General features: G+C 45.8%; 1 protein-coding gene across 1 annotated transcript in view; it reads left to right on the forward strand.

Annotated features, from left to right (window-relative positions):
• Positions 1-541: 541 nt before the first annotated feature.
• Positions 542-19,766, forward strand: part of HMCN1 (hemicentin 1) — a 164,139-nt gene continuing 144,914 nt past the window's right edge. The window contains exon 1 of the mRNA XM_030279477.4: positions 542-910. Coding sequence (XP_030135337.4) covers positions 655-910 — 256 coding nt within the window. The 5' untranslated portion in view covers positions 542-654. The remainder of the gene's footprint in view (positions 911-19,766) is intronic.

The raw sequence follows: 19,766 nt of genomic DNA on the forward strand, positions 1-19,766 counted from the left end.
CCGGTGCTCCCGGGGCGGCAGCCGCAGCTCCATCCCCGGCCCCGGCTGGCAGCAGCAGCCCCGCGGCACGGCCGGGGCTCAGCCCTGTCCCTCGGGGCGGCGCTGCCCCAGCCCTGCCCGGTAGCGAAGGCGGAGCGGGGCCGCAGCCGCGCGCAGACAAAAGCGGCGGCGCTTCCTGCGCCGCGCCGGAGGGGAGCGGGCGGGGGGCGACGGGGTCCGCTCTGCTCGGTCTTTGCTCCCCTCGGCTTGTCCCCGCTCCGTCCCGATTTATCCCCGCGCTCTCCGCTCTCCGTCCCGGCTTATCCCCGCGCTCTCCCGGGTCTGTCCCGGTCTGTCCCCGCGCTCTCCTCGCTCCGTCCCGGTCTGTCCCCGCGCTCTCCGGGTCCGTCCCGCTCTGTCCCCGCGCTCTCCCCGGCCCGTCCCGGCTTATCCTCGCGCTCTCCCGGGTCTGTCCCGGTCTGTCCCCACGCTCTCCTCGCTCCGTCCCGGTTTATCCCCGCGCTCTCCCCGGCCTGTCCCGGTTTATCCCCGCGGTCTCCCCGCTCAGTCCCGGTTTATCCCCACGCTCTCCGGGTCCGTCCCGCTCTGTCCCCGCGGTCTGTCCGTGTTCCCCCGGCCCGGGTGCCCGCAGTGCCTTTCCCGGGTGCCGCCGCGATGGCCGTGGCGGGGAGCCCCGGGGCGCTGGGCACGGCGCTGCTGCTGCTGCTCGCCCTGAGCGCCCGCGCCGTGCCCGAGCCCGAGGCGGTGCCCGAGGGAGCCTCCACCCTGGCCTTCGTCTTCGATGTGACCGGCTCCATGTACGACGACTTGGTGCAAGTCATCGAGGGCGCATCCAAGATCCTGGAGACGTCGCTGAAGAGACCCAAGCGGCCGCTGTACAACTTCGCGCTGGTGCCGTTCCACGACCCAGGTAGGGCATTCCCCCGGGGCACCGAGCGGGACCTGGCTGGGGCGGGCAGGAGCCGGGAAGAGCAGCAGGGAGCTCCCGAGGGCTGGCAAGAGATTGGGTTTCCTGCGCTTGCAGAGACTGGAGCCTGAGTGTTCCTGTCCCATCCTAGTCGTTTTTGTCGCAGGCGTTTCTCTGCCGAGGGCGAGTAACATTTTGTGACCACCGCCTCGCTATCTCTCTACAAAGCTTCCCAAAGCCTTCGGGATAGACTGGAGCGGGCTCTAAGTGCGCTTTGTGCACCAGAGTAGCTTAAGCTATCAAATACTCACCTTAGTTGTTCAGGTACGAGCTGAAGTAGTGTCAGTGAACTGCACGTGTAGTAGTTACGGTGCTGCTGAGGTTTTTTCCAATGCCCTTCCATGCGAGTGCACTTAAGAACATGAACAATGGAGTTGCACTCCTCATTTCGTCTTATTATCCCATGTTTACATTCAAAATCTTGCAGTGAAATGAACATGGTGTGGTTTTTTTTTTTTTTTTTTTTGTTTGGGTCTTCTTTCTTTCTTTTTTCACCCCTTCTGCTGTACATCATGCATTCCTCTCTTTCAGCATCTGTTTTTTGTTCCCTTCCTATCAATTTTTTTCTGGCTCTCTTCCTCTTTACTTGTCAAATTCTTCTGTTGACTTGAAGAGGAAATAGGAACAGGATGCCCCAGGCTGGTGAAGTGTGCTGTACAGTGCAGTAAAAACTCTCTCAAAAAGAAAAGAAAAAAGAATCAGAAAGGGGGAAAAAGCCCTTGAAAATTACTTTTTGGGTTTAGTTCCCATTGAATATCTCAGAATATGCTCAATGCTTAAGAATTCCATTTTTGCAGGCATGTCATCAAAAAAAATGGATATCCTCTCTATTTCCTCCCAGTCAAAGATTCTTCTGTTTACAAGATATATGTTTGCTATTGGTATAAATACCTTAAACCAAATGCTTAGAAAATTAGAAGGAATAGCTTGTATAGGTTCTCTTTTTTTTCCTTACAAAGAGTTCTTCTTTGTAGTATCAGAGTGTTCTCTCACAAAAGGGTCCTTACTGTATCCACATTTGGTGTAATTTTCTTTTTGTTTTCCCTCTGTTCCCCCCATCCCCCCATTTTTTGTTATTTTATGGAACAAACTTATATGGAACTTAAAAAGCATCCTGCCACAGCAATAAACAAGAAGGAAAAGATTTGGGTCAGGAGTAGAACCTAGAACTCTTTTATATCCTTCCGGAAAGTCAAGTTCATCTATTTGGAGCTGTTTTTCCATGGAATGGCCAGAAAATCAAGAGGATGGGTTAGGAATGTTTTGGTTTGATTTTCTCTCAATGATCACTTTCTTCACTTTAGTGAGCAGAAAGGGATTCAGGGTAGGAATTGATAGTTCTCTTTTTCAGAGACTAGCCCATCCACAAGAGCAAGGAGATCTTGTGTGGTGCACTTTTAGTTTGCAGGTTTGTGTGGTGGTCCTTTGTCCTTGTGCATGCTCAGTAGAAAGAAGTCTCAGCTTTCTCTCACGGGTCCTGTGCTTAGTTTTCATCACAGACCTCTTTCACATCGTCTGTTTCAATAGCTCCTGTTTTCTTTCTCATATGTTTTCATTCAATTTTTCTTCTGCACATTTTCACCTTTTCAGTTTTTTTTCCCATCCTCCTCACATTCTTGCTCCCACTGCCTCTCCAGGTTCTTTGCTTGTGTTCCAGACTGACTCCTTTGACCATGCTTTGCTGTACCACCCCTTCTTGCTCCCTGCTTGAGTCACATTTTCCCACTCACTGACTCCTTGCTTCCTTGCCTCCTCCCCCATTCCCTCTCCTTGCACAGGAGATCCCTTTCCTTGGCAGCTGTTAGACTTCATTCAGTGGAGTGACTGAAACTGAAACCTGCAGAGAACTGACCTGTACAGCCCAGAGCTGCTGGCAAACGTGCCTCAGAGTATCCTGTTACACTTCTCTGTGTGGAAGTCCAACTTCCCTGAGGGAGCCTTACTTCTTAGTGTGATGGGCAATTTGTGAGGGCAGGGAGCTCTCTCAAAGTGGAGGATGGACAATTTTCAACTTCATTTTATACTAGTTTCTGAAAACAATTTATTTGGCCTTTCTCAGAGTTAGAAAGACACGCCACAGGCCAATGTCTTGAATTTTATGTATGTATAAGGTTCAGATGACTGCTGGTCATCTGTACCATACATCTGATGATGACCACGCTGAGGCACTTGAAAAGAAAATGCAAGAAATGCTGTTGTGACCACAAACCTCATAAAAGTATTGCCTGGCAAGTATTTCACAGCATCCAATTTGTTTACCTAGTGTTGTTCTTTCTGAAGGCTGTTCAACTGAATTAATGAACATTAAGCTACTTTTTTTCACAAGTTGTGTTGTTATTCACTTAAATCTTCTTCCAAAAAGAGAGCTTTATATGTAGCTGCCTCACAGGCAAATTTTCTGGATGTTTTGGTGAGGTGCTGTGGTCCCTGGGGCAAGATGGGACTCTACAAGGGGTTGAGATACAGTTGGGGCTCAGGTCCAAGGAGCTTCTCTTTGTATAAAGGTGCCCTGATGCAGATACACTGTTGATAGGTAATTGCAATTTAAATTGGGTGTGGATTTGGTTTTGAACTCTATTGTTTTCCTAGTTTGTATTGCAGAGTGCATTTGGCATCCCACAGAGTACAGGTGGATTGTAAATGATTTGGTATAAATGTAATCTAGCAGAATATGGGAGGATTTTTAAATAACTCAAAGTGTGGCATTATTAATGATGTATTGAGGCACTGGAGCTTGTCCACAGAAGAGAATGGAGCTGGGGAAGGGGCTGGAGCCCCAGGAGCAGCTGAGGGAGCTGGGAAGGGGTTCAGCCTGGAGAAAAGGAGGCTCAGGGGGGACCTTGTGGCTCTGCACAGTTCCTGACAGGAGGGGCCAGCCAGGAGGGCTGTAAAGCATTTGCACAGGCTGCCCAGGGAGTTGTTCAAAAACCAAGTGCATGTGGCACTTGGGGAAAAAGTTTTGTGGTGATGGTGTTGGGTTGATGGTTGGACTTGATGATGTGAAAGATCTTTTCCAACCTGAATGACTCTGTGACTCTGTGATTGTGATGTGCCAATGCACTGGCGTGTGTGATGGTAGATTTAAATGTCGTGTTTTCCCTACTTGCAGTGGCATTTTGGTAAAACAGGAATACAAGTATATTTTTAGTATCAAACCTGATGCTTTTGGCACAGACTTATGGCCTATAGCAAAATTTGTCATGGGTTTCACATCCTATACCATGTACCATCTGGTGGGATGCAGAGAGTTCAACTCTGGAAAAACCTTTTGCTTTGGATTCTACTTTGTGAATAACCATGTGCAGTGCTTTAACAGATTACAGAGAATTTTTTTATGGTGGGCTTTCAATGCCTGAATGTGATCACAGAACTTTGTAGATAGTGAAAAGGGCTGTTGACTAAGAAAACTCTTGCCAGACTTGTGTTCAATGGAAAAACTGGCGTGGGGGGTGGAAAATTGTCCCAAATTTAAGAAGAGTTGGCACAGGAAAATTTTGAACTGGAGCTAAAGCTGAAGATCAGCAAATGCTTTTGTAGTTGCGTGTTGTGGGTCCTGATGTCCTACTAACTCCCATTGTATCCTGTGGAAATGGGATTTGACTTGGAATGTCTTTATTTAACATCTGTGGCCAGCTTTGCTATTTTTTCTTTATGCCATTAAGGAATTTTGGAATGGAAAATAAGCCTGAGAGAAGTAATTCATCCCTAGTATTTTTCTATAAAGCTAATGGAATTATAGCAGTCATAACTCACTCTGTGGGATTTAATCAAGCATTCCTTAAGTGTGAATGGCTATTCTATAGACCAAACTCCAGTAATTAATTAGGAGAAAAATGAAGGGAATATATAACCTTTGGACTTCCTAGGGTAGAGGATGGTGTTTGCCTGTTCTTATTCTGCATATCTACAGAACTGTGATCATCTCCTGACCCTTTTCTTACAAATCAAATAGAAAACACTGTGGGAGAAAAGGGGAAACATTAATAATGCTTAGTTTAGATGGGAAAACAGTACTGAACTTAAGTCACATAGTAAGTGTGTAGGAGAAAAAGGAATCAATTTTTCTTTCCCTTGATCCCACTCTTCTCTTTTGAGAGAGTAAAGCTCTTTCCTATCTTGAAGTGAAGTTATGCACATAGTTAAGCACATAGTTATATTTAAGTGGAGTCTCCTTTAACAGACTGGCAGGGCTGTGTCTGCAACATGGTTAGGCTGCTGAGCCACATACTAGCTTGGATCAAATTCAGGAGGTCATATGAAAAGTCTGGGAACTTTGGATTTTGCAGGTTTGATAGATTTTTTTTAGAAGTTTTAATGAAGAAGTAATGTTTTTTCCAGAGGAGGAATTCTGTGAAATTAAAATTAGGCTATTAATGGAGTTAAAGTTTTTCATACTTCCTGACAGAAAAAGTGCTGTGGGTATGCAGATGGATAATGAAGGGAGAGGGAAGGCACTGCTGTGTCCTTGCTGTACCCTCAGCTGGATGGTATCACAGATGATGTCCTGCCTCTTCTTCTCACATCAGCTCTCCTGACAGCCCTTCTCCCATGTGCTGCCCTGCACATTTGCATTCTTCCGTCACTTGAAGTCTTTGATCTTTGGCTTTACTCTCAGATTTATGAGTGCCTACACTCAGTGTGTAAATCAGTTGGCCCTTCTGGTATAGCCTGAAGAAGAGGGGCATTGTCTTCAGCATTCCCTCCGCTTCCTTTGCGGGGTGGAAGAAGTGCTTCAAGACTTGTTATTAGTTTCAGTAAAGAACAGGAACATGGCTGTGGAAAACACAACTGCAGCAGTGGTTTTCCAGGCAGGGAGAACAAGTTTAAGGGAAATGTGGTATTCTGTACTGGTATCTGAGTTTGCCCACACCACGGAAGGGGGATGGGGGCAGCATGAGAAAAGATTGGTGTCACAGAAGCTGAGGCTGCCCCTGGATCCCTGGAAGCGTCCAAGGCCAGGATGGATGGGACTTGGAGCAACCTGGGCTAGTGGAAGGTGTCTGTGCCCATGGCAGGGGTGAGCCTGCATGAGCTTTAAGATCCCTTCTGACTGAAGCCAGCCTGTGATTTTATGATTTTAATAAATAGGGAGACAGCTGAAAGAGGGAGAGGAATAGACCCTGTGTTCCTGTCCACATTCTGGAGGCCTCCTTACCTTTCTTAGTAGGTAAAACTGCTTAAAACTGTTTGAAAACTGTCTTCTATTTGAGCTGGATAAATTATTAGGTTGCCCAGAAGAAATAAGTAAAGTTTCTGTGGGCAAATATTTTGTGAGAACTGGGTATGTATCAAAATCCCATAGTTTTTATAGGATAATGTATTGGTTTTGCATGACCTGGTTTTTGGTAGCAGGGAGGGGTCACAAAGGGGGCTCTTGTGAAAAGCTCCTGGAAGCTTCCACCATGTCCAGCAGAGCCAGTCCCTGATGGTTCTGAAGCTGGGACATGCTGCTGGCCAAAACTGAGCCAACAAGAGAGGCTGGTAATGCCTCTGGGATAACAGATTTAAGGAGAAAATCAAAACAAAGTGGACATAAGATTTTCTTCGAGTCAGAGAAGAGGAGGAGGTGAGAACATGTGAGGGAGACACCAAGGTCAGTGGAGAAGGAGGGGCAGGAGGTGCTCCAGGGGCAGAGCCAAGATTCCTCTGCAGCCATGGTGAGACCAGGGTGAAGCAGCTGTGCCCCTTCATGGGGATCCATGGGGGATGCAGAGATCCACCCACAGCCCCTGGGGGTCCATGGGGGATGCAGAGATCCACCCACAGCCCCTGGGGGTCCATGGGGGATGCAGAGATCCACCCACAGCCCCTGGGGGTCCATGGGGGATGCAGAGATCCACCCACAGCCCCTGGGGGTCCATGGGGGATGCAGAGATCCACCCACAGCCCCTGGGGATCCATGGGGGATGCAGAGATCCACCCACAGCCCCTGGGGGTCCATGGGGGATGCAGAGATCCACCCACAGCCCGTGGGTGAGGTGCCCATGCTGGAGCAGGTGGATCCCTGGAGGAGGCTGTGTTCAGTAGAAGATCCCTGGAGGAGGCTGTGTTCAGGGAAGATCCCTGCAGGAGGCTGTGTTCAGGGAAGATCCCTGCAGGAGGCTGTGATTCAGTAGATCCCTGCAGGAGGCTGTGTTCAGTGCAGACCCAGTGGAGAGCAGCCCCTGCTCCCAGGCTGGAGCAGCCTGTCCTTGCAGGACTGCAGCCCATGGACACAGAGCCCAGAGCAGCAGGTTTGGGAGGGCTCTGTGCCCGTGGCAGGGACTCACCTTGTGGCAGGTGAGGTTTGGCTGCTGCTCGTGGGAGTGGCCCCACGCTGGAGAAGTTCACAGGGAACTGTCTCCTGTGGAGGGACCCCAGGGTCTCACAGGGAAAGGACCCCTCTCCTGAGCAGGGGAGAAAATCTGGGAGATGAACTGACCAAAACCCCCACGCCCTGTCTCCCTGTGCTGTCAGTGGGAAGGAGGGAGGGGCTGGGGGGAAAAAGGTGATTTAAGGGCTTATTTTACTTCTCATGATCCTCCTCTGATTCTGTTAGCAATAAATTCACTTTCCAACCTTAATTTTGCTCTTGAAGTATTTTCTCCTGGTCCTTATCACAGTTCACAAAGTTTTTGTTAACTTTTTTCCCTTTCATTTGCCCAGCTGTGGCAGGGGAGGATGAGTGAGCAACTCCTGTGGGTCCTTGGCATTGGGCCAGTATAAAAGCACAACAGATAGATAGAGAAGAATTGCCTCAATTCTTTTTGGAAAGAGTAAGGTCAGAAACCAAGAAAATTATGCTCTCTATTTAATTCAAGTAGTTGTCTTATTTGAGAGTTGAGTGGCTTTTATATTGCTACCAATATTGAAAGTAGGGGGGGAAAAAGTGCTAATTTACTAAGTCTCATCTCCTTCTTCTTTTGATGGATCACAGAATACCAGATTAAAGCTGGTGACATCCTATCTGTCAGAGCTCTGTGTTTGGTGGCCTCACGTTTGTGAACATCCCATCTGACAACTCAAGGATATGTAAGGATTTGGGGTTTTTTGGAAGCTGGTTTAGTTTGGACTTAGATACACAGTGACAGCAATAATGAGCGCACTCGTCCTAATTCTGAGGTTTTTCCTTGGTGTTTTAGGAGATGCAGTGTAAAAGTACAACTGTTCAGTGCTGCCTTGGTATGTCTGAGGGCAAATGATAAGCAGACCTGGGCATAATAACTGGGAATTCTGCTCTTTTGTGCTAAAGCTGATGAAGTATTGCTATTAATATTTTACAAGTGACAATTTCAATGGGAAATACTGCTTCCCTAAAGCTCAGTAACTGCTCTATGTTGTTACCACTACCAAGTGTTATCGTTGCTGTCGTCAGGTGAGTGGCTGTCACCAGTGCAGTGTAAGTGAACAGTTCTGGGCTGATAAAGATGAAGTCTGAAACACTCAAAGACATTTTCGATCTCTAAGGCTTCTGGGATAACTGTACTGACCATGTGGGAAATGAGTATTTGAAACATTATTGTCACCCTTAACGGAGACATTGTGATATCTATAAAATTAATACCCTGTGATTGCATGGATGTTTTCTTGTTCCTCTAGAGGGATTTATCTGGGGTCCCTCTAAAAGTAGCTGCTTATATAGATTAGAGAACACAGCAAGTATTGACAGTGCCAGAAGCTCCAAAATCTGTGAGGCAGCCAAAACGCTGTGACATGATCCAAAAGCCTGTTAAAACATCACTTACAACTTATTTTTCTGCTGTCTTAACTCTGCATGTCCAGCCCAGAAGGTATGCGCAAGGGTGAATTTCCCCTCTGATTCTTGAATCCTTCTGGCAAGAGGAAGGATTATTCTCCATTTTTATCTGAAGATACAATAGAGATTCTTTCCTTTGGGAAAAAAAAAAAAAATTATAATGCCTCAAGTACATAAGTTTTTTTTGCTTTGAATTACAAATTATTTTTCATGTTGCATTTGAAATTGTTGCCTACAGAACTTAGAAGCTACTTGTTTTGCTTTGCTCTCTTCAGCTCCAAGTGATTATTATTCCAAGGGAAGCTTTGCAGCTCAACAACAATGTATTCTGGTGCTATTCTGTCCTTAAAATTACTTCTGATGTAATTTATCAGGTGAGCCTTGCTGTTTGTTAGCAGTGTGCACCTTTTCCCTAGAGCTGGAATTTGCATGGAGGATACTTCACCTGTTGTGTCCCAGGTAAAAGTCATAGTGCCTTTGTTAAATCAACTTTTAGGTATGTGACAATTCACAGAGAGATCTCCTCTCAGTTTCTTAACCACTTTTTAAACAAAGAAACTTTCTCATTCACCTTCCTCTTGTCTTTCCTGCACTCTGAATTTATCTCCCAGGGGTTACAGCAGCTTGTGTTTCACACAATCACACAGAGAAGCCCAATTAATCCTATTCATGGCAGTAATTGTTTAACACTGGCTACCGGTCTTGATGGGAGCTCTGTGGTATGGAAAGCAAAGAGCAATTTCTGCTGCTGCATGCATCTCCTGGATTGGTTTAAATGCACACAAATCAAATTCCTACTGCTGTATGAAAAGCAGATATTTGATGCAGATCCTCAAGTACATTTAAACTATGAATAAACTGTCCCTCCCTGAGACTGATACAGTGTCATGTTTTCATCTGGAGAAAACAACTGTTCCCTGATAATGCACGGTAATGAAGTGAATAAGGAGCCATGAATATTGGATACGTCTTTTATCTCACTGTAACTGAGTCAATAGTGTTCATTGTAAAGAGAATTGTCACAGAAATATGACAGGAAAGTTGAAAAGGAGGCCAATCATAGTATTTCCCTCTTGAAATGCCAAGCTTCCTCTTTTCAAGTGCCAATCCATGACGAAAACTAGGAAAAAATATGTCTCTGTGGTGGGGAATTAGAATCATAGAATTGTTAAGAGAGGTTAATTGTTAAGATGAGAGAGGATGAGACCTGTTAAGATCATTGAGTCCAACCACTAATCCCGTGCTGCCATGTTCACCATTAAAGCATGACCTCAGGTGCCATACAGACATGTCTTTTGGACACCTGCTGGGATGGTGATTCCTCCACTGCCCTGGGCAGCCTGTTCCAATGCTTAGTCAAGAATTTTTTCCCAGTTTTCAATCTTAACCTCCTCAGGAGCAATTTGAGGCTTTTTCCTCTCATCTTGTCCCTTGTTCCCTGGGAGCAGAGCCCGACCCCAGTGGCTGTCCCCTCCTGCCAGGAGGTTGTGCAGAGCCACAAGGTCCCCCTGAGCCTCCTTTTCTCCAGGCTGAGCCCTTTTCCAGCTCCCTCAGCCATTCCTGGTGCTCCAGCCCCTTCCCCAGCCCTGTTCCCTTCCCTGGACATGAATTAATAGTGAATGAATGCCTTTAGGGAAGAGAATGAAGTTGAGTTCTCAGGGTAGAACGAAGGAAAAGAGCCACCCAAGACCTGAAAACTGGTGAAACTGACCCTCTGATCCTTAATCCTTGCTTTGTGTGCTGCACTGCTGTCCAGCAGTACTGACTTGATTAGGATGAGGCATGAGGCCATGCCCAGGTGCCTTTTGAAAGCTCACTGTTGTGTGTTGCAGAGAGTGAACTGTACCTGTCCTGCTGAGAGGACATGGAGTGATGGGGCTCCCTGTGTTTGAGCTTTTCTTAACCAATGGGGAGCATAAGGAGTTTGTATTGGGTTGGTGATTTTTTTCAATGCATCATGCAATGTTCGTTCTGTATCCTGCTGGGCCAGCTTGTAAGAAACCTTAGAGCTATTTCCCCTGTAGTGTGAAAACAGGGAATGGTCATGACCAAAGGCTGCCAGAGCTCCAGGAGCGTTTGGACAGTGCTCTCAGGCACAGGATGGGATTGTTGGGGTGTCTTGTGTGTGGTCAGGGATTGGACTGGATGATCCTTGTGGATCCCTACAAACTCAAGGTACTTTACAATTCTATGACTTGAGGTCTCTGTCATCTTTCTTCTTACTTGTGCTTTATCCTTTGTGTGCATATCAGAGGCTGCTTGGAATTCATACTAGTATGGATTCTGCTCAGTGGAGGATCTGCCTAAAACAGATTAAGGACTATGGAAAAGGAGCAGATACTTCATTTAGTTAATGTACTTTGAATGTGGCCTAAAGCCTGGCAGGAGGAACCCTTTAGACATAGAGCCCTCAGATGCCAGTTGGTATATATTTTCCAGTCAATGATTTAATTGTTGGCATATGCTGTGACTTTGGTTTTGAAGGAGACACATGCATCAGAGGAAATATTGAGAACATATGTTTTTCAGTTTGCAAATGGCAAAACAGTTTCTCTGTTGAAAGAGAGTGATGGTGTTACTTGATCAGCTCACCATGACTTGGTAATCAGCAGTTCTGTTAGAAGGAATAGGATGGATTCAATGAAATGTGCTCTGGCTGGCTGCTTTTTGTGCTTCATTACTCCAGCCAGGGAAAATGTTTTACCCCTCACTTATATTGTTGGACATAATGTGCTTTATATGACTGTTGCTGGTGTTTAGGATTTCCTGTTTGAGGTGTGCTGCTCTGAGATCAGATTTACGAGATCCTTCAGTGATGCTGTCAATGAATTCATGCCGTGCCGTTGTTGTTGGTGAACTCTGGGTCCAAGATTTGCATTTTGCAAAGGGATTGTTTACAGTGTTGCATTTTTAAGGGGGTGAATGGTTTAGGTGAAGCATATCCCCTTGTGGTCTATGGTTAAGCTTCTTTTGTTGCTTTTTGAGGCACATATGCAACCTACTCTTTGGTAATTGGTTTTGCTAGAGGAGAAGCACAATGACTTCATGTTTCTAAAGCACTTGGATGGGATCATGTTATGTCAAGATCCATGAAGCCACGGCACTGAGGACAGGATTAATCACAGTTCACGTCAGGCACTTAGCTGAAGACGCTCAGCTGAGGGGCTGGTGACCCAGAGGCTCTTTCTATAAATCGTGAAATGAAGCTGGCACCTTAAGGAGCAATTAATCCCCTGTGAATTTGTAAATACTCTTTGGAGATCTCATTTGCTTTCACTGGCTGTGGAGGAAGCAAAGGTTAGTTCAATCAAAGCCCTGAATTTAGAACATAGGAAGTTAATTAAGAGGCTTTCTGCTTTCTAACATTCTGCACTGGGCTGACTGTCCACATAATAGTCCCTGAGGCTTGTTTCACACTTAGGTTTTCATCCTACCACAGGGATACCAAGGGCTCTCGTGGGGAAATCGGTTATTCCCACATGGTGATTCCCTGGCTCCCATCAGCAGCTGAAGAAGGCCCCTGGCTGGGCAGCCCCAGCACACCCTGAGGGCTCCTGTGCGCCTGCTTTGCCAGGGGCCTTGGTGCATGTCTGATCACGGGCTGCTCAGGAGCTCGTGCACCTTCTGTGCCCTCTCCACAGGTTATTGGCAGGGTTTGGACCTTGGGTGTTGGGAGACCCCTCCTTTGTCAGCTGAAGGAGTAACACTGGCAGCTCCAAGGCCGATAGTGCCATGGGACAGTTCCCAGGCAGGGGCTGGGATGTGCCTTGTGCTGTGTACTGCAAATGTAAACAGGCCCTGTGTTTTCATGCAGCAACATTAACCTACTGTTCTGTATCCCTGTGCTCCTCCATCTTGATTTGCTGTGGCACCCTTCCTTCTCCTCTTCACTCTGATCACTTTGCCAAGTCGTAGCCCTTCTCCTGCAACATTCCTAGCCTTGATTTCAGTCTACAAGGCATTACTGGTAAGATGCATGGATTTTTGCAGATGACATATTCCCAGACAGAGAGCCAGCATGTGGCAAACACCACAAACAACCGGAGAAAACTGAAAGGGTTGAATTTCCCCTTAGTGATGTGTCCCTGTTAGCAGGCTCATCCATTCTCACTGGAATAGTTGCTTCCTTACCACTTGTGATATAGGTACAATGAATGAAAACATGTGTGATATAGGTACAATGAATTAATATTATGCAGCATTAAAAACCAATTTCATGTAGCCTGATACATAGTGGAGCCAAATATCAACTTCATAAACATAAATTACAACCAGCAGACCTTGCTCAGCAAAGAGAGGTAACCAAAGCAGAACAGTACCCCAGTTCTCAGCCTGGAAAAATGCTGCTGAAGTGGAGTGAGTGGGGGTGGGTTTGCAGCATGGAATGAAAATGAAGGAATGTCTTGTGTTGCTGTAGTCCCTGCTAAATGTCTGGGCTATTTGCTTGGGATAGGAGCTCTGAGCTGTGACTGTAGGTTACTGCTGGACTCCTGCCAGCTTGTTTAAATTAGATTCCTAGCCCGGGGGCTGGGGTGGTCAGCAGGAAGCCATTGTAATTTTCATGCCTTGGACACCAGTGTATTTTCATGAGCTGAAGTGAAGTGTCTCTGGGGATGCTGAATATCTCTGAAACATTTCCTGAGTTCACTTAAGCTCTGCAATGGTATGTCCGAGTCTGTTTTCCAAAGGATGGAGCTTTTTGTTTAGTTAGTGAGGTCTTAGTTCACTTGAGTAGTGTGCTTTTGCTGTTGGAACTTAGTGATGAACAGAAGAGGAGGAAAACTGTGCAGGAAAAATGATAGGGTCTGTCTTGGGATAGCTAGGAGTACTGTAATTTCTTTTATGCCCCTATATTAATTTGTATTTCTGTTTACTAAGGTATTCATGAGATTGTGACTTAAAGCTACTGTGTCAGAGACGGGTTTTTAGTCTGTGAATAAGGGAAATGTTTGGGCCAGCACACAGTTTTAGGTAAAAGAGCAATAGCTGGAGCACCCAGACAGATTTCTGGGTTTCTGTGATTCTGCCCATCTTTGGGCAGATCTTTTCCCATTTTCTGTTACTTATACCAATACCATAGTGGTGTAATTTTTAGAGATCTTTAGCATCCCTGTGCACACTAATTGCTGTCATGTACCAGAGCCTGAGAACCAGAAACACAACAAGAATCCAGGGTGTGGCGCAGGCTGGGCCAAGTACCCGGTGATGCCCTGGTACTTTGCTGAAATAGGACATGGTGTGCACTGGCTGTGGTAACATTTTGGCTGCTCTGCTACAGCTTTTGGGGAACATAACAAGGTGCTTAGGCAGTGGTGCTTGACCAGGATTGTTTAGTCCTGATCTACTTAAACCCCTACCTCTCAGTGTCTTAGGACATTTCAGATATCTGTGTGGTTGGCTTTGTTTTGTTCGTTTTGTTTTTTTTTTTTTAATGTCTTGGGTTTTTTGTTTGTTTTGTTTTGGTCATGTCTTTCCCTTTTTAAATTTTACATACGCTGAATCAAATCACAGGATATTCATGTGACCTACCCCTGAGTCACAGTTCTCTGTGTTAACCACAAAACCACAAATCACTTTTTTCTCCTTGAAATGTTTATTTCTTCTTTTCATTTCTTTCCTAGTATGACTACTCATCTTTTTATCTTCTTTGTCTCTGTATTCAGCACATCACTTCCTCCAAGTTTCCACTGACCCTTTTCCCTCTGAGGTTCAGTGTCCCTTCTCAGTACTCCCTTCCATATCTCAAGATTTCTTGGCAGTCTGGAGTATCTTTTGCCTATACACACTGGATCCTGGTGGTGAAATGTGCTGGTGCTAAAGACAATATATTCTTGCTCTGAAAGAGGTGCTGTGTTACCCACAAAAAGGTTTGTGCAAGGGAACACATAATCATGGAATGGGTTGGGTTAGAGGGGACTTCAAAGACCATCTAGTTCCAGCTCCCTGCCATGAGCAGGGACACTCTGCTCAAAGCAATCTCAGCTTCTGTCACTCCAAGTCCTTGTCCCAAGTCCTTCTCCAGCTCTCCTGGAGCCTTTTTAGGCACTGGAAAGGACTGTAAGGTCTCCCTGGGGCCTCCTTTTCTCCATGTGAGCACCCTAAGCTCTCTCAGGCTGGTGCCAGAGCAGAGGCACTCCAGCCCTGGGAGCATCTCCAGGGCCTCCTCTGGACTCTCTCCAGCAGATCCATGTCTCCATGTCTTTTTTGTCTCCATGTCTTTCTTGTGCTGAGGGTGGAGTCACACCGGAGCAGAATTGAGGGGGAGAATCCCCTCTCTTGACCTGCCAGGTGGTGTTTGCCTCAGCCTGAATGAGGCTGGTTGCTAGGACCACCTCATTCCCACTTCACATGTTGGCCATGGGAGTGAGTACTTTTGTAGATTTTGTTCTGGGTCAAAATTGGACCAACTGACCCTGATACTTTGTTTTCTGAAATTGTGCTGAATCTGTTAAGTGACATTTTCCTAGAGTTGTAACTGTTGTGGACAAAATAATTGTTGTTCTGTACTGCTTCCTTCTTCCCTCTTCTTTAGGGTCATGGCTTTTTCTGATCCTCAGCCATGAGTGCTGCTTGGCAATCCAAGATTCATTCCCAAAGAGACCAGGTTAGCAGAGGCTGAAGAAGCTCTTTAGTTTGGGAGCTTGATTAGAGTGCATGAGCCACCCTGGGGCTGAGCAGAGGAGGTGATGGTTTGTGTTGTGGTGGTTCTGGCCAGCAGGACTGGCAGTGGGCTTAGCTGGCAGAGCCGCAGCAGGCAGGGAGGGAGCATCCCTAGTGCTAGTGAACTGGAACAATTGAGTTACATGGGATCTGTATATGAGGGAGAATCTGGACAGTCTGTGAATGCTGACAGTGGGGGAAAAACGAGGCTGCTTTGTGTGTCAAGCTTTGTTCTCAATATTCCTGCTGTGGCTCGTGCTTAGGGTGTGAAAAGTGGGGATCATGTCACTGCTGTAAAATGTTGGCCCTTTCTCTACCTTCCAAAGTTGATCTGAATGTCATTCTGTTACCCAAATGGGTAACAGAATGGGACATTTTTTAGAGGGAAGGCACAGAAATACTCCCCAGTCTAGAGGTATACGGTACAGTCTGGAGCTGGAGCTGCAGTTTAGCAAATGGTAAGAGTCTGTATTCCTTTCTGGAAAGGAGGCAGCTGAAGAGATGTTGTTGCGTTCCTGCTTTGTGGGGATGAGTCTTGGTTCATTTCAAACTGTCCTTTTTACAAAACAAGCAAATAAGAAAACCCCTGAATAAGTGAGGCATGTTTTGAATTAACTCATTAATTTGCATAAATCTTGCTTAGAGGTAGATTTGAAGTATATGAAACTTTTTGCTCTACAGAGAATTTTGGCTGTGGGTATTTATGGGATAACCTAAGTCCATCTCACCTTGTGTTGTTTAATGTTAAGCATTAAACACTTGCTTAGTTACTTTCAATGGTATGCCCCATTGTGTAGATATAAAAGCCTTTTTTTCCCAGTTTGATATTCTGTCTCTGATCAGGTTTTGATCTCCGCTAACATGGAGTAAATCCAGAGTAATTCCATTATAGTCAGTGATGCTAGTTTGGATTTACACCAGTACAACTGAGCTCAGAGTCTGGCTTTGGTTGTCTGCCATCTTATTTTGCTAAATATTACATCCTTCCCAAATATCCTTTCTCATCTTGTCTTCAGACCTTGCCGGCTCCTCCTACTTTACCAAATTCCAAGAGTAACAATATAGGTGAAGTTTACTTGATGAAAGATTGTTTAAGCAGGGTCTGGTTTTTATTAGCTCAGCTGGTTTTCATTTTTTCAGCTCTGTTTGAAGTCTGATTGTGCTCAGGCTGGGATCTGGATCCATCCTGCTTTTCCTACTTGACTCAATTTTGTCCATTAGAAATGCAGTGTTTCAAATTACAGGGTGCTCCCCGACATTATCGTTCAGTAAGAATTATGTGCCTCAGTGATGTTTTAAAGCAGTTTTTAACTCCAAAGATCAGAAAAAAGGAAAAAACAGTACCTTAAGGCATCACTGTTAATCAGCAACGTAATGTGTTTGGAAGGGCTCAGTGAATGTGAGATGTGACTTCGGAGAATGAAATTAATTAAATTTTTCCTGGTTTTGTTGATATTTCCTTTGTGTACTGTTGTGTACTGAGTATTTTAATTTATCATGTGTGAAGGACAGCTGGAATTTCATCTAAGCTGTTCTGTTAATTAAATAGGGTTTATTATTCAGGTTTGCAGTTTGGACAGTTTTATCTGTGTTTATGTAGTTTAGCTGGACACTGGGGTCTGGGGCCTTGTAATCATTCCAGAATTAATCCGTAACATTTGTCTTAACATTTTTACAGTTGGGCTTATGCTGGTATAGTATTGCTACATTCATGTGATGATAAATAATCCTGCCCAGGATATCCAGCCCCAGCTCTAGGGATAAAGAAGGGATAGGAGATGGGAAACGCTGCCTCATTTAGTTTGGAGATTTCAGGCACAAAGTTAAGCAAAACACTTTGGAATGTTTTCATATATATCCTGTTGATTTTGATATCCTTTTGACATATCCTTAAGTGTTTTCCTGAGTGGAGCCTGAAGATTTTCCTCTGGCAGCAAAGGGGATATTTGGCAGAACTGGTGATTTAAACCTGAGCCATCCTGCCTTAATCATTTGGATACCTTTTTGTACTGCAGACACCTGAACAAGATCTTCAGGAGAGACTGGGTGACTATCCATGTCTGTACCTGAATAGCTCCTGAATTCCATGAAATTACAGTCTCCACTGTGACCATTCCAGTGGGCAGTTGGTACAAAAACGTGCCTTGAACCTGCACAACAGGCTGTTGTTTAAAGAATTAGTGATGCCCTTACAATCTTTGTTCCTTGGCCACCATGTTCAGGAAATTGCCTCGACTCTCAGTGTATGCAGGAATTCCATGTTGTTTTGTGAATGTCTTTATGATGCTGGAGGGGGGAGCCAGAGAGAGTTTGCAGCTTGAGCACTGAGCAGCACATCAGAGCAAAGACAGGACCACTCTCTAAGGGAAGGATTGAAGACAGGCTGGGAGAGCTGTGGGAGTTCACCTAGAGAGGAGAGGTTTCTGGGGAGACCTGAGAGCCCCTTCCAGTAACTAAAGGGGATTCCAAGAGAGCTGGAGAGGGACTTGGGACAAGAGCCTAGAGGGATAGGAGGGAGCATGGCTTCCCACTGCCAGAAGGCAGGGTTTAATACTGGGGATAAGTTCTTCTCTGTGAGGCTGGGGAGGCCCTGGCACAGGGTGCCCAGAGAAGCTGTGGCTGCCCCTGGATCCCTGGAAGTGTCCAAGGCCAGGTTGGAGTGCCTTGGAACAACCTAGTGGAAGGTGTACCTGCCCATGGTAGGGGGTGGAATGAGATGAGGTTTAAGGTCCCTTCCAAACCCAAGCCATTCCATGATTTCATGCCATTCACTGGTGGCATCCTCAGTGACTATACTTGCTGCAGCAGCTCAGGAATTAGCACTCACCCTTCACTCTGTTGACTCGTGAGGGGAGTGGTGACCTGACCAAATATCCAGTGTGAGCTGTCAGACTCTATTTGAAAGGACCTGCCAGTTCAGAGAGTGGGTTTTCTTCCAGACACAATGCAGACCCTGAGAAAATATGCTTTAGATTGGCCTACACAAACAGTGCAAGTCAGGTGGTAACATTGATTTTTGGAGCTTGATGGCTTTATGGTCCCAGATCCAAATTCCCCATAGAAGATATCTTTGTGCTCTCTGTTGTATAAACAGGCTGAACTAGTTTAGTGAAAACAATCATCATGGTAAATGCTTCTGTTTTTAAACTGTAATCATTCTTTTAGAGTAAGTTTGGTAATTATTTAGCAATCGATTATTTCATTGCCCTGTGAGAGTTCCATGTTTTTTCCAGTAGTCAACTGAGTACATTCCAGTCTGTTTGGACTAGGCCAGATGGAGAGTAAAACTGGGAAATACGAGGTTCAAGACAAATGAGTTAGTCTAAATTAATTTCTATCTAAACATAAATAGTGGCATTATTTCAAAGAAATTTTACAAAATGAGTGAACAGAAAACAAGGTTTTGCCTAATGTATTCCTGTTTAGCTGTTTAGGGCAAAAAAGTTAATGTTCTCATCCTCTTTCCCTCCTCCCTGTTCACATCTGCTTTTTGAGTTAGTTTGGAGCATGCTTGCATTTTTACACTAGTAAAACTCCGTGGAATTTTGCAACCCACAGATAATATTTAATGTTTCCCTCTCTTCCACAGCTTCCTAAAAACTACCGAGCACTGAAACCTGCATCAAGAGCAGAAATAGTCTGATGCCGTTTTTTTCCTTCTTCCAAAGCCCTGAAACAGCTTTCTTCTAGCTGCTGACTCCCGTTCTTGTGAGGTGTCCCAGTGCTCCCCATGGCTGTGCTGTGTCTGTGGGTCAGTGCAGGGGCACTGGGCCCATGTGGGGAGGTGATAGAGATCTGCACAGCTGGGATTCCGCTGCTGGGCAGACAAGGCTGGGCAAAGCTGCCCGGATTAGCAGCTCCCCAGTTAAGCTCTCGTGGATCCTGCTGTAACGAGCTGCCCAGAGTTCTTGCTTGCGTAGAGGAGTTGGCAAAAGGCAGTGTGGTTGTAAGGGAGCTTGTTGTAAATGACTCAGACCCTGAGTGGGGATGAGCTATAAAAAGTTTTATTGAGAACTAATAAAAATACACAAAGCAAAAGGGACAGCGCTGGGAGCGTGGCTCGATGCCAGGGGCTTGTTCACAAAATGGTGGCTCCTCCTTTTATACACCTGGGAAAATTGCATCAGCAACATGAATATTTATGAGTGGTCATGCACATTTTAATATTTTTCTTATATGTACTTGACTCATCCCAAAGTCTGCCAGTTGACCTTCCTCCATTGTCCACCGGTGGAGACCTTCTCACAACTTGATTGGAGGCGAGGGTTTCCCCTCCATGCCGAGTTCCCCCAGGGACAAGTGTCCCCCATCCCCGGCTGTCCCATGCAAGGGGCACAGCCTGGCCTTGGACACTTCCAGGAATGGGGCAGCCACAGCCTCTCAGGGCAAGTCCTTCAGCTTGTT

This window comes from Taeniopygia guttata, chromosome 8 (genome assembly GCF_048771995.1).
Source record: "Taeniopygia guttata chromosome 8, bTaeGut7.mat, whole genome shotgun sequence".
NCBI classification, from domain to species: domain Eukaryota; kingdom Metazoa; phylum Chordata; class Aves; order Passeriformes; family Estrildidae; genus Taeniopygia; species Taeniopygia guttata.